Raw genomic sequence first — 15,905 nt, 5'->3', positions numbered from 1 at the left:
TATAGCGGATTTCACAGACAGAATCACAAAGTGATTTACAGTGTGTATAGAAAATGAAAGCATAGTAAAAAAAAAAAAATCTTAGAATACAATAAAAATAAAAAATTAAAAAAAATTTAAATGAAATTTCCTCCCTTTCCTCGCGCCCCACCTGTCATGTCTCTATTCCCCACACTTTGAGAAACGCTGCACTAGAGAGAATGAGTGCTTGAAACTCCGCATGTCAACATCTCCATTCGGTGCCAGAGCCAACAAAATGCCCAAGCAACCATTTCCACATCAACATCGTATGAAAAAAATAGTCAATAACAGAAGGAGATAACGCCCGCAGTAACCTACCACGTAGCGAAGCACATACACTATTTCATTTCCTATTATGCAGCTCATTTTTATTTGACAGTTATTGAAATATTTTGTGTGACATCATGCACATAAGTGCACTTTATTTTTTTTTAAACTATTGTAGTGGCATACTGTACACTTTAATTTAGTGTTGTTTGATATGTCATCTTAAGGACATAATGCACAAAAAGTGCATTAACAGCTTGTTTTAAAATGTCTCTGACAATCTTGCACTTTCTGTTTTGGAAATGACATGAATGTTTGTGCCACTGCTTGATAACGGTTTAATAAATACAGTTTAAATTGACTTAGTTGTGATTTCTCTCTGCATGAAAGTTTAAAATGAGCGTATATTAATGCAGTAATGTTTCAATGTACACGCATAGAATCAATAGACTGGTGTGATTATATGCATCAAGTGTTCATTCAAGGCTAAGGCAAAATATCGATATATATATTGTGCATTGTGACATGGCCTAAAAATATTGAGATATTAATGAAAGGCCATATCGCCCAGCCCTATTTGCACGTACAGTATAAGAATATCCATGATTGGTTAGGTGTTTGCTTACGATTAGTAGAGATTAAGCCAATCAGAGAGAGTCAAGATAGGGCGGGTCATGGAACTATGAGGGGAAATCCCAACAGACATCCCAAATGACGGAGAGAGAGTCGTAGAAGAGAAGAGGGAATATTCAAGCGGGCGATTTATATATTAGAAAAACTAGTGGAAGATGGCAGAGAGATTATTCACACACTCCCACCGTCAGTGTGTGATTGTGTGTGTGAATGGGCGAATGTGGAAATACTGTCAAAGGGGCTCCTTAAAAAGGGGAAGAAAAGCGCTATACAAGTACAACCCATTTATTTCCTTATATTTTTCTTTTAACGATGTCGACGACATCCAGGAAACCCACAATGTGTCTACTTGGCCACAGTCTTTGTGTGAATATGGCTTGGTTATTCAGTGTTATACCTGTTTCGGGCTTTTAACTTTCTGATGGTGACATTTTGACCCTGGAACCGATTACTTTGCTTCACATTGGACATGGACTTCCACCTTAAGTCAAACAGACAAGAGCTACTAATATGATGCTCCTGAGATTATCATGCAAAAAAAGAAAAACATTTTCCTACCATCAATTACCGTAGCAACCAATGCTGCTTGTTCCCATCTGTTTAGTAACACACTTCGCATGAAACCATACATACAAAACAGCACAAAACAACCGTGGTCGATTAAATCCGACACAGATGTGAAAATCTTGTTAAAGCATATTCCACCACTCTTTTTTTTTTCCTGCTTCGCCTGTATTCAATTACGATTGGTTTGTCATGAACGGACCACAACCTATTTGTAAGGGTCTACCACCATTAACTACTCAACAAAAATTCCTACCCTCCTGACATTTTCTTGATTGTGTAAAAGTAATAAAGAATGGTGCCATGGAATAAACAAGTTAGCTGATCGCTACAGGGTTTCAAAGAAAATGGCCGGGCCGCTTTAAAGTTTTGCTGAAGTTGGGATAATTTGGGGTAAGGCGCTGGTTTTCCACTTGAGGTTAGGAAACTATTAAATTCGGAAATGCCTGGGGGTTATGATTGTGTTTTTTCCTCATATAAGCCAAGGTTTCCAAAAGGTTCATGTCACGGGTTTTATCATTGCATATTTTGGATGAAGACATGAAGTAAATTTCACTCGCTGACCACAACATTAGGTCAAGAATCAAAAATCTATGCTCTGTTGGGATTGGCAATGTGTTATGGATATAGTTTGCATACTGTGAAGCATTTATGAGGGCAAATTAATAGGTTGCAATGGCGCCTGTAGCAGACTAAACACCAGACGAGCGGTAAAAAGCGAAAATATGCCAGTAGATTGAATATATTGTGCTCCAGCTTCCACTTGAGGTTGAGCAAAATGTGGAAAAAAACGACTTGTTTGACACAGCTTGAACTTACAGCATTTAGAAAATACATTTAGGACGACTTCAATGTGGGTTTGGAGAAACAAAAAAACAGCGGTTGTGGCTAAATGAAAGTAAAAAAAATTAAAATCTCCAACTAACTCCATGCATGATCCATCACACAATGTGCACAAAAGGGATACGTTTTTACAACTCATCTGTTTAAACACACGCACACTTACTTGGCAGAGGAGTCGTAAGCTTTGAGGTTTGTGGCACCAGAGAGAGTCTCTTTTCTGCACATGTGACCCAGTGAGATCAGCACACAGTGACTCATACAGTGTTGACATCGAGAGTGATTGAAGCCCAAAACAACATAACGAGAGAAGGTGGTGGTGGTGGTGGTGGTGGGGGGGGGTTACGATAAATGGCCCCCTCCCTATCTTTGTCTACGTAATACTGTTTTTGCCTGCTTGAATTCTGGACAGAGGATCTCTGACTCACTTCTGGGTCGGAATGGGAAGTTCATAAGAATTCTACCGTATGTTACCCACTTCCTTCGAGCTGGTGCATGTGTCTCAAGGGGCCAACATGACCCACACACTTACAAAACAATTACTCACTGACCTCACAGCGCACTCGAGCTGACAAAATCCTGCGCCATTTGCAGGTTGGCCTACCGATGCACTTAAACACTTTCATTCCTGCAGTACTTACTACAAACGTTTTATTATTGAGTTATTAAATGTCAAGTGCAAAGTGCAGCCTGACAAGAGCCGAAGAGCTTTGAACGGCTAATACACTTACTGGTTCCGGAACTGTGAATGGCCTTAATCATCTTCTTCATCTTCTGCAGAGCGATGTGATCCTTTTCCAGGAACTGTCAAAAGAAAAACAAAACATGAGAGCACATTTCAGCACTTTTTTTACCACATATCTTTCCAGTGGAACCTCAATTTACGGACCCCTCTGTTTGCCAACTTTTCGGCTTACAAACTTTTAGACTGAGCAATGTATGTCTCTGTGTGCAAACCTTTCATTTTGTTGATGTTGCGTACCGCTGGCAGCCGTTTTGTGCTTGCTCGTATTGAATGGATTGAGGAAGACTGCTTTGTACCACAGCCAGTTTTTAATTGTAGTGAGAACAGACTTTTATGGGAAAAGATGTCATAGCACACTTATATCACAGCGGAGGAGAAGACTACCCCTCATTCGTCCTTCCAAGAGCACACAATCCCTCCCCCCAACCCTCTCTGTCTGCTCCTTTCTGTCTCTGCTCACGCCAGCTGCTTCTTTGACGAGGACATCGAAAAATGGAGTTTACTTCTTTGAATGCTTATTATTGTAGCAATATGGTTGTTAAAGTTAAGGATATTTGTGATTTCTGATCGTTTGTGAGGGCACAAAAGGGACTTCTGTGAGTGTGTGCGCGTGTCGGCAAAGCAGCTCATACAAGACAGTCCAGCTTGTTGTTTTTGTTTTTAATAAATAAATAGTTGATCCATCACCCTCTTGTTATATTTGTTTGATATAGTGTACGGTACTCAATAGCACTTTATACTGTGTTCAAGGTGTACAAACCTTCACTAAAAATAGACTTGTGTTGAGGTTGGAGCCCATTATTCATATTTATATTGGGGTTTTGATTTGGAGAAATTTGCTTCACTATACCACCTTTTCGATTTACGAACCCTGTTCAAGAACCATCCATCCATCCATTTTCTACTGCTTATTCCCTTCACGGTTGTGGGGGGCGCTGGAGCTGATCTCAGCTACAATTAAGTTGGTAGCTGAGATAGGCACCAGCGCCCCCCGCGACCCCAAAGGGAATAAACGGTAGGAAATGGATGGATGGAAAATGTCACTATATTATAGAAATTAAACTCATATTTTAAAGCAAGGGTGTCAAACTCATTTTCATCATTGGCCACTTTGCAGCTATGGCTGCCCCTCAACATGGCCCCAACCATATAAATGTATTATCCATTGATTTACCTAAAAGTCCAACATTACGCAACTTTTGGAATTTCTCTCAATGGGAAATACTGGACTTTGGAAGTCAGCTAAAGTTGCCTGACATACCAATGTCACTCTCTTTTCTTTGGATGTCGTCATGTTTTAGTCTAAGAGGGCCTCCAAGGAAACTTGATACTCCGAATGCAAACCCTGCATTTTCTGACATTTATCCAGAGTCTAAGCATCGTGGCATAGCTTAAGGGCCCCCAGACTCCTGGGGGAGACTCCCAGGGGTTCCAGACATATCCGACCAACAACAGCAGTCTGTTTCTTGCAAACCGGGTTTCAATGTTGTTTATTGGACCTCACACACGCTGATTTTACACGTCACCAGAAAAAAAGCTCTAATGAGACAGAAATCTAGTCTTATAACACAGCCTCTGTGTCCTTACATGCGGATTCACTTTGTCACTTTTTGGTCAGGTTTCCTCAGGTCCTAAAGCGTGGGGCCTACTAATTAAAAGGCAGAGTGGGTGCTGTGAAATGTGACTCAGTAAACGGGCAAGCGATAAAAGCCCAGATATGAGATGGGAGGTTTCTTTATGGCGCCGTGGCAGAAGATAAACACAGTGGCAACAAACTGTAAGTCTGTTTGAAATCCATTTGGGTGGACACACACGAAGTGGATTTGGATAAAACATGACAGTATTTCACCAATACCACAACGTAAGCACTAGTGATGGTTAACTCCATTTCACCAATTAAAAGGAGCCTGGCAGTCACATGCTCACACACATACTACACGCTGTAAAAAGTGACATATCATTATCAGGCTTTCGCTTTAATGTATTTGTTTGTGGTGGTGCACCACGGCAAAACATTAGCCACAACTCCTTAAAAATGAGAGTTTTCAACGTGAAAATAAATTAAAGAAATATAATCTATAGTCACTATTTTTAGCTGTTATTGCCAATCGTATGCTAACAAACGGGCCTAATTCCAACAAGTATTTCCTTCGTGCAAACACATCCGCCACCGTGTTTCACTCCCAGACACACAACACTACTTCCTCATACACTGTGTGTTCAAGACCATGACAAAAATAAACATAACACACAAACATACACTCTAAGACCAGCAGGTAGTTACACTATGAATGGATATATAGTTCATTATTTTCGCACTATTGACTAGTGATGCACCGGAAATTTGACATACTTTGATCACCGGGTGTTGTGATGACGTAAGCCAGTGGTTCTCAAATGGGGGTACACGTACCCCCGAGGGTACTTGAAGGTATGCCAAGGGGTACGTGATATTTTTTTTTAAATAATCTAAAAATAGTAACAATTCAAAAATCTTTTATAAATATATTTATTGAATAATTCTTCAACAAAATATGAACGTAAGTTCATAAACTGAGAAAAGAAATGCAACAATGCAATATTCAATGTTGACAGCTAGATTTTTTTGTGGACATGTTCCATAAATAATGATGTTAAAGATTTCTTTTTTTGTGAACAAACGTTTAGAATTAAGTTAATGAATCCAGATGGATCTCTATTACAATCGCCAAAGAGGGCACTTTAAGTTGATGATTACCTCTATGTGTAAAAATCTTTATTTATAATTTAATCACTTGTTTATTTTTTAACCAGTTTTTAGTTATTTTTATATCCTTTTTTCCAAGTAGTTCAAGAAAGACCACTACAAATGAGCAGCATTTTGCACTGTTATACAATTTAATAAATCAGAAACTGATGACATAGTGCCGTATTTTACTTCTTTATCTCTTTTTTTCAACCAGAAATGCTTTGCTCTGATTAGGGGGTACTTGAATTCAAAAAAATGTTCACAGGGGGTACATCACTGAAAAAAGGTTGAGAACCACTGACGTAAGCCATTAAACAGGGTAGTCTGGGGCAGAGGCAGCATGTCTGCGCTAGGGACATATTTGAATCTATACGAGACATAGCCACGGACACAAATTTACAAAATTTAAGATGAAAATTACTTTTAAGGAAGGAAGGATCGCAGTTGCACGAAGCAAGTGTGACGTCATGCTCTCTGCAACTGGCCTTTTGTCAGTGACATGAAGCGACAGAACTAGAGTCTCTAAACACGAGTACAGTCCACAATAACACCAGAAATATATGCGGGATTTGTTACCAGTCTTTAAAAAGAAAAAAAAAATGACTAGAAGAATTGGAAAAATCTCTACAAAAAACTTTTCACCATCTACATTCTACAATGAGAGCAGCAACAATTGAAACATTTAGCAAATTATATATATATATATATATATATATATATATATATATATATATATATATATATATATATATATACAGACAGACAGACAGACGGATAGATAGATAGATAGATAGATAGATAGATAGATAGATAGATAGATAGATAGATAGATAGATAGATAGATAGATAGATAGATAGATAGATAGATAGATAGATATTACTTTATTGATTCCTTCAGGAGAGTTCCTTCAGGAAAATTAAAATTCCAGCAGCAGTGTACAGAGTTGAGATCAATTAAAAAAAAAAAATTAAAAAAAAAAAAATGGATGGATAGATATATCCATCCATTTTGTACCTCTTATTCCCTTTGGGGGTCGCTGGTGCCTATCTCAGCTACACACACACACACACACACATATATATATATATATATATATATATATATATATGAAGTAGTCTTGTGATTTTTTCCCACACCTACATATATATATATATATATATATATAAATGCTATAAGAGATTTGTTTTAAATGCTAATATGATACATTGACCACACCCCTGCTACGCCGCTGGTCACGCCCCCACCACCAGAGGTATCTTGGAAATCAAGCGAAAAACCTGACTATTATTATCAAACACCATCTTCCATTTATGTTTACCTTACAAATTGAGAAAAAAGAACATTTATATCATGCGCTGTCATCTGTGTCAATGGAAATGTTCACATTTCAGAAAACAGGATTTCCACTTCCAACAGGGGTAAACATGTCACAGTAAGTTGTAGGTTTTTTTTAACATATATTTTAGCTGCACATATGCTAATATTAGCCTTGTTATGACGTCGTAACTGACCGCAAAGTGTGCATCTTTTGTGATACATGTTGTTGATCCGTCTTTCTCACGCAGACACACACACACATTCAAGCACACAAGCATATATACGCATATTCCAACTGTAATTTAAAAATTGCTTCTCAATTAATAAGTTACTCACCAGTCATGCATGTACTTAAGCAGATTTTTTTTCACCGAATACCGATACTTACTTAAGCCCCTTCTACACTAAGATGGCTAAGGTTATTCAGGCGATAGCCCACCTAATCTTAGCCTTGTCCACACACACACAGACACAATGCCACCATTTAAGACAACCTCCCCCTGCGTCCGCCGGCGAAACGCGACCTAGTACGCATGCGCAAAAACAAATGTGTGCGTCATAGTTGTGAAGTGAAGTGAATTATATTTATATAGCGCTTTTCTCTAGTGACTCAAAGCGCTTTACATAGTGAAACACAATATCTAAGTTACATTTAAACCAGTGTGGGTGGCACTGGGAGCAGGTGGGTAAAGTGTCTTGCCCAAGGACACAACGGCATTGACTAGGATGGCGGGAGCGGGAATCGAACCTGCAACCCTCAAGTTGCTGGCACGGCCGCTCAACCAACCGAGCTAAACCTCTGACCTGGAAGTGCATCCTTAACCTGTCTTTCAATGTAGACCAGGGGTGCCCATTACGTCGATCGCGATCGACTGGTCGATCTCGGAGGGTGTGTCAGTCGATCTCAAGCCAGGCATTAAAAAATATACATAAAAATGAGCATTCATCAATCATACCAAGACTTCACTTTCGTCAGTTGTTTGACATTCTCGGCACCCGAGGATCTTGTGAGATGACGCTGGCTGCTGCGAGCTCATATTTAAGAAAAAAATCACTAACAGGGCGGACGCAGAGAAACACATTTTATTTCTAGAGACTTCGTACCTACTGTCAAAACTCTAAAGACCGACTGCACAGTTCCTGTCTTCACCATAAAAGACCTGTTTCATCCTGCCTGTGCTAACAAAATAAGAGTCTCAGAAAGCTAGTGTGCACAAGCTAGCAAGTTACGGAGTTTGATGCCAATGTATTTCTCCCCCGCCCTCAGCGACCGCTTTCTCACTTGCTTGCCCACCCGCACACTCACTGACGTCACTCACCTGCTGCCAGACATTAAAGGGCCACACACATATGCTACTCTCATAACAAAGTGTTTAAAAACGAGTATGCAAGTTGGACAAATGAGATGCCAAATCCAACCACTTTCATGTGATATTGGACAGAAAGGAGGACTTTTTTTTCCTCCATTTGAAAATGCGGACGTTATCAGCACCACTGTCTAATTCCAATCAATGCAAGTCATCAGAATCAAATACACCAACTTATATTCTTGTCTTCATGAAAGAAAGGAATCTATGTGTGTTAAACATGCTTGTATTATCATTAAACACCATTAACTTGTTAACAAAAATGTCTCTTTCATAAATAAATAAATATAAATTATAAATAGGAATGAGGTAGATCTCCTCAACTTGGTCAATTGAAAAGTAGCTCGCCTGCAGAAAAAGTGTGAGCGCCCCTGATGTAGACTATTGCCATATTTCTTTTGACAGTAAACCTTGCTTGCGTCACCATCAGCAGCTGTTAGACAATTGTCGTGAATCATACATGAATCATGAATCATATCTTTAATGGATGTGTGAAAGTAAACAATGTGATGAATAACATTTTACAACAATCAATCTAGGGATCTAGATATCTGGTCAGGACACTGTGCTTGTAGGCTGAAATTGGCGGCCATACTTGACGGCCGCAACCACTACACAATAATTATGGAGTACAAAACTAGACGTTGACTGATCGCTCGACATACATTGCGGACAACAACTTAGATTCTGCTTTGCCAGTCCAAATATATTCGCTCTTTACTGTAGTACTCCCTCGTCCATGGGAGCCCGCATTCTCGTTGTCTCCCTTTCAACAAATGGACAAAGTTTATCCCCAAGTAGAATCGCAGCTGACCTGGACATTTGAAGGTTCTCTTGCCGTTCCTGTGGCACAACACACTCACTCGTTGACAAACATATCCCACCAACTGCCGTTCTTCCAGAGCTTATCCAAAACCGTCGCTTAACATTGCTATGTTGTCGTCAAAGATGTGTTGTATCCGAAATAGCTGCAATCGCAGGTTTTCTTCTCTTAAAGTATTCATGTGTGATTTCCACAAGCGTCTGTTATGAAGCTAGCTGTTGTGCATTCTTTCTGCGTCACTCCCTCTCCGAACTCAATTTGTAAATGACCGATGAGTCCATACAAAGCTAAGAACCAGAGATTCAAAAAATACACGGCGCACTTACCCGTGTAAAAAATTATCCAAGGAGAAACCTTAAACGATGGTTTAGTGTGGCTGAAACGGGGCTTAGGCAAAATAATTATTTGTTTAAGTAGTTATCCGGCTTAATGTAGACAGGACCTCAATCAAGTAGTTGTTGAGAGGACTAGTTTTTACTTTCACTTGAGTCATATTACTCTAAGTCAGGGGTAGGGAACCTATGGCTCTAGAGCCAGATCTGGCTCATTTGATGACTGCATCTGGCTCTCTGATAAATCTGACCTGACGTTGCGAATAATTCCACTTGTAATCACAGTGTTAAAAATAATGTTAAAATTATAAAACATTCTCATGCATTTTTAATCCATCCATCCGTTTTCTACCGCACCTGTTCAAGAAGTTGCGTTAATGGTAAGAAGTTATTTATTTATTATTGGTTGGTGTGGGGCTTGCCCTCCTGGGGGTTTTCAGACCCCCAAGCACCGACATGAGAGCCTGTTTCAGGGTTACAATATTGTTTTATTTTTCAATAAGTCTCTCAGTTGCTTTCCAGTAATAGTATTTCCAGCCCCAACCCAGTCTCTTCTCCTGGCTGCTGCTTATAACAGAGCGACAGGTGATTAGATAACAAGGCTCAGGTGGGCCATCTACGCACCTGTCGCTGCAGGCCCGCAGGCCACGCCCCCTCCACAGTTAGCTTCAGAATAACAATGTTATTACAGAGACCTGTTATACTCTAGAAATGTTGGTCTTACTTAAAAATGTACGTGTTTAGTTGTGTTCAGTGTTAAAAAAAATATATATGGCTCTTATGGAAATATATTTTAAAATATTTGGCTTTTTGGCTCTCTCAGCAAAAAGGTTCCCGACCCCTGCTCTAAATAACAGTACTCTTACAAAGTAAAATTCTTGGCTACTCTACCCAACTCTGGCTGTCGCTAAACTAATGTCCTGGCATTCACATTACGACACATCTTGTTTACTATATCGTCATAGTGTAAACACACCAGTGCCGTGCGGTCAGGATAACTTTCCTTTGAATGCGCAATGCATCCAAAACTTAGTTGGATGCCGTGCCCCCGTTTCTGTTTGCCTGCATGACACCAATATACTGTTTGCATAAGCATATTCACATCATTAAAACGCATCTTTGATCCATTGGGTAAGCAGTAAGCACGATGACGCAATAAAAGGATTCCATATCACAGGAAACTTAATCAATCTATTTATTTATAGAAATACTGAAAATATTATCATTATCGTCTACTGTGGCAGTGGCATGTATGTGAGGGAGGGGTGTGGGGGATTGATGTTGATGTTGCCTAACCCTATAACCAAAATGAACCCCTTACCATTCAATCAAATATGCCCCACACTAAATATAGCCATGTCATGTCTCAACTACAGGGAGGTTTGTGCATTTAACATACTCTATGTGCCAGTCTTTGCAAAAAAGATCCCAATTATACTGCATTGTCTTATATTCATCTGCTACTTCTTTTTTTTTTTTGCTGACACGTCACTGCAGCCCAGTCCAAAAACATGTTCCAGGGTTGAGTCCACACAAGACAAAGAGGAAGGACTAAATTGCGCGCACACTTGGATTATTTGCTTTATGGCAAAGTTCACAGCAGCCTCTCCTATGTTTTTTCCTTCAGCAGAAAAGCTGCGGAGAAAAAAACTGTATCATTCAGGCGACATACTCAGAGAAAATAGGCCAAAAGACAAAAGTGCCAGATGCACATTTCGAGTCAGGTTACATTTCTATGCTGTGTGACAACAAGTAGGAAAACATATTGGACTTGATTACATGTCGATCTCAAGACAAAACAATTTAGAAGCTAAAAAAATAAAGACAATTTGGAGTCTTCTATGATCCAGACGTATTTACCAAACAATAACATACCATACATGTTGATTTAAATATTAAAGACAAGTCAAGAGTTTTCTACAAATGACGTGTTTACAAATATTGATGAAATTTCAGTCTTCAACGTACATAACACAATTTATTTTCAATACAATAGAAAAGGGGTGTCAAACGTACGGCCTGCGGGAGAACAGGTTTTATTTGAGTTTGCAAAGTTTAAAAATGAGCCGAAATCTTTGAATTAAAGAAACTGCTGCAATAAATGTGTCCACAAGATGCCGCAATAGCAATTATTTGTATCTTATGCTACATATGTAAAAATAAACCACACCAGTTGAGGAAAATGAACAAACTACATAAATAAAATCCTGTAATTTGATTTTGATATTATTTTTTTATCTTGATAAATTGAAATCCAACACCAATGAGTTGACCGATGAACATTATCACATAAGTCATTCAGAGAGTATACATAACGACAAATAAAGGTAGAATACTATTAACCGCGACGTGTATTATGATTTGTACATTTTCAGAATGTGTCTGTTCTATTTTTAAACAACGAAAACAATCTGAAGTTGTCTTTATTTTTAAGTTATCGTGCCATGATTTTACCAGTTCGGCCCACTTGGGAGTAGATTTCTCTCCACGTTTCCCCCGATCTAAAAATGAGTTTGACACCCCTGCAATAGAATGTTTTATTCAACATACTTTTTTTCAACCTAAGACAGGTTTTTCAACATAACATAACCTTGTATAGACAATTTTAACCTAAGTTTTCAGATATTCTGTAAAGAGAAACTGAAAACAGGTATATTGTAATTGTATGCATATTTAAAATAAACACCATAGGCCTAACTTTCAATCTTTTAAAAACAATTCATGTTTTTAACCAAATGTGTAAAACCTGACCAGTATTTAACCCAGCATACATGTTTTGTAACATAAAATACATGTTTTTAATGTGGCATTCTTGTTTTAACCAAGTAGACCATTTTCTAAAAAATGTTCTTTAACATAGCATTCCTGTTTGTTAACATAGCATTCATGTTTTAACGTAGAAAACACATTTTTAACATAACATACATGTTTTCAACCTAATATACACGTATTGAACCTTGCATGTTTTTTGACCTACATGTTTTTCTAACATAACAATACATTTTTAACAATAAGTATGTTTACATAATACAATAATACTTTTTTTTTTATCATGAGTCAGACATACCTGTTTTTTGACATAAGATATTGGACATTAATTTTAAAATGAAACATATATTTTTAGCTTAACAAACATCTTTTAATGTGCCAAATGTGTTTTAACCTGATATACACATTTTAACATTTTAATACTTGTTTTTAACTTACCATCCATGTTTTTAACCAACCATACTAATTTTTACCTGCCAAACATGCTTAAAACGCTAGAATACATATTTTTCGAACATAACATACCGGTACCTGTTTTTAAAACATTAAATGTGTGTTTAATGTGTCATACATGTTTTTCAACCCAACCTGGATGTCTTAACTTGCAATATATGTTTTCTCTAACATGACATGCATGTTTTCTAACCTGGCATACATGTTTTTAAACCAAACATACACATTTTATCATAACCAACATACTTTTTTTTTAATCTAGAATACATGTGTTTGTAACCTGACATACATGTTTTTAACCTATCACACACATTTTTAACATAACGTGGATTTTGACCTAAACATGTTTCTTTTAAACACAATAAATATGTTTTTTGACCTAACCTTAACACCTTTGTTCACATTTTTTTTTTACCACATTTCATCTGAAATCCACATTTTCTTCAACATAACATACATGCTAAGTCAAAGTCTTAAATGAACCCACCATACATATTTGTGGAAACAGTAAAGTCTTTAATAACCCATTAGGCCCCTTTCCACCAAAAGTTATTTTGGTCTGGATCTATACGTTCCTGTAGAAATGTATGGTTTGTGTTTCCACCGCATTTCACAGTTCAGGCTGGGGTAGTTTCAAACAAATCAGGCTGATGACATATGAAGTAGTTTATTGTATTTCTATACTGATGCTATATTACCATTTAAACAAAAAGACAATACTAGGTCACAGTTATTTTACTAAAAAGTAATTGAACTGCAAAGCAAGTATATACAAAACAATATAATTTAAAAAATAAAGTGTTCCGAATTGTTCATAAAAAGTCTGACTTTTGTCCGCAATGTCCAACAGTCAAAAAGTCATCCGCTCTGTAAATTATGAATTTGTGAGAGTCAGGCGGTTCCTTTCAGCTGCAAATAACAATATATACATAATAGAGATGCGCGGATAGGCAATTATATCATCCGCACCCGCGTCACCAAAGTCGTCATCCACCCGCCGTCCACCGGAACCAACATTTTATCAGGACTGTACCCGCCCGCCAAAATACATCACAGGTTGCCTGCCTTTACCACTCACAGAGCTATTTAAATCTGTTTCACAGAATAACGATGAAAGTTGGACATTCCCACGATTATCCAATAGCGTTCATCCTGATTACAAGAATATGGGCGTGCTGTGAAGCCATTGCCTTTGACACTTTCAACAACATGTACGAACCAATTGTTGGTCAGGCAACACGTTGTGTGCAGCTTCTGCAATTACACGTACAAGATTGAAAGGCACAGAGTACACAGATAGTTGTGATATAAACAACTTTAACACTTACTAATATGCGCCACGCTGTGAAGCCACACAATACAAGATTGACAAACATATTTCGGGAGAACATCCTCACAGTAACACAACATAAACACAACACAACAAATACCCATAATCCTTTGTATTCATGACACTTCCTGAATATGTTTTACACCCCCGCGCCCCCAACCCCGCCCACCTTACCGACGCACGGGGGGGAGGTTTGCTGCTAGCCGGGTGTATAAAATAGTCAGGGTGTGTCATGAATACAAAGGATTATGGGTATTTGTTGTGTTGCGTTTATGTTGTGTTACTGTGAGGATGTTCTCCCGAAACGTGTTTGTCGTTCTTAATTGGTGTGGCTTCACAGCGTGGCGCATATTACTAAGAGTGTTAAAATTGTTTATATCACAACCATTAGTGTACTCTGTGTCGTCACCCAGTATGCCTTGCAGTCGTGTGCGTGTTGCTGCGGAAGCCAGACACAACATGTTGCTGGACTGACAGGCAGATCGTACATGTTGTAAAAGGCGACAAAACCAATGGCTTCATAGCACGCCCTGATACTTATTAACTGGGTGACTGCCGGCAGTCATTCTAGAGAATGTTTGCGTCTCCTATTGTCTTCTTCGCTTTATGACACGGGTCTTAAATGGCACTTTGAATGGCAAAGGATACCGATCACAGAACCATGCATATCAAATATTTCTCACAGAACCATGCATATCAAATATTTCCGGATGGTTCAACCGCCACCCGCCCGAATCTAATTAAAATCTATTTTTACGTCATGTCAACTGCCCGACCCGCGGTTTATCCGCGGATGAGACCGCAAACCGCGCATCTCTAATACATAATAAATGATAAATCACACATCGGCTTTAGCATTTGCTTGTTAGCATTAGTATTCTGTTCACTTGGGTTGAGGCTAATAACTACAAAAATGAGAGAGTCTTTGTTCTCGATAGGACAATAACACCCAGCCCGTTGACTGCCTTTTTTGGCATTCCGCAGGTGGACGGTTTACCTGCTACCGCTCGTCATGTCATTGCGTTTACGACTCTGCTGGCTAGGCGTACAATTATTTTTAAATGGAAGCTCGTGTCTCCGCCGAGCCATAACAGTTGGATACAAGATGTCTTGCGGTGTCTGCAATTAGAAAAGCATCGGTGCTCGCAGAAAGGATCTGTGTCATCTTTCCACAAAACTTGGGGCCCCCTCTTAGACCTTATTAGGGACAAGCTTGACATCACCCCAAGCGATTCGAATAACACAACTTAGACAGAGCTGACCGCTGAAAACACCCCCCCTCCAGCCCCTATTCCCTGTGTTCATTTAGTTTTATGTTATATTTTATTGTATATCTTATGTTTTATTTATTTATTTTACCTTATTTAGTATTCTATTTATTTTTTTACATATTTTGTTAGATTGAATCTATGGTTACATATATTCATGTGTGTCCATATTTGTTGTGGGCACTAGGTGACAATTACCTTGGGAACTGAGTGGGTGGGTATTGTAAGGGGTGGGGTTTATTATGTTTATTGTAAAATGTGCAGATACCTTAACTTGCTGTTCCCATGTTCTATCATACTGTACTATCTGCAAAATTCAATAAAAATATTTGGAAAAACAAAAGGTGTCACTGACTACATTTACAACATGTTATAAAGTACATAGTTAATATTTGATGTCATTTACTTTCGTTTTTCTCGTGTGCTGCCTCCTTTTTTTCCACATTT

General features: G+C 38.5%; 1 protein-coding gene across 1 annotated transcript in view; it reads right to left on the bottom strand.

Moving 5' to 3' along the window:
* Nucleotides 1-15,905, bottom strand: part of asap3 (ArfGAP with SH3 domain, ankyrin repeat and PH domain 3) — a 67,269-nt gene that overhangs the window by 43,553 nt on the left and 7,811 nt on the right. The window contains exon 2 of the mRNA XM_061896024.1: nt 3,057-3,129. Within this exon, the coding sequence (XP_061752008.1) occupies nt 3,057-3,129 (73 nt within the window). The remainder of the gene's footprint in view (nt 1-3,056; nt 3,130-15,905) is intronic.

Source organism: Nerophis ophidion, linkage group LG03, assembly GCF_033978795.1.
Source record: "Nerophis ophidion isolate RoL-2023_Sa linkage group LG03, RoL_Noph_v1.0, whole genome shotgun sequence".
NCBI lineage: Eukaryota > Metazoa > Chordata > Actinopteri > Syngnathiformes > Syngnathidae > Nerophis > Nerophis ophidion.
The sequence above is the reverse complement of the archived record's forward strand: the minus strand, read 5'-3'. Positions and strand labels throughout refer to the sequence as shown.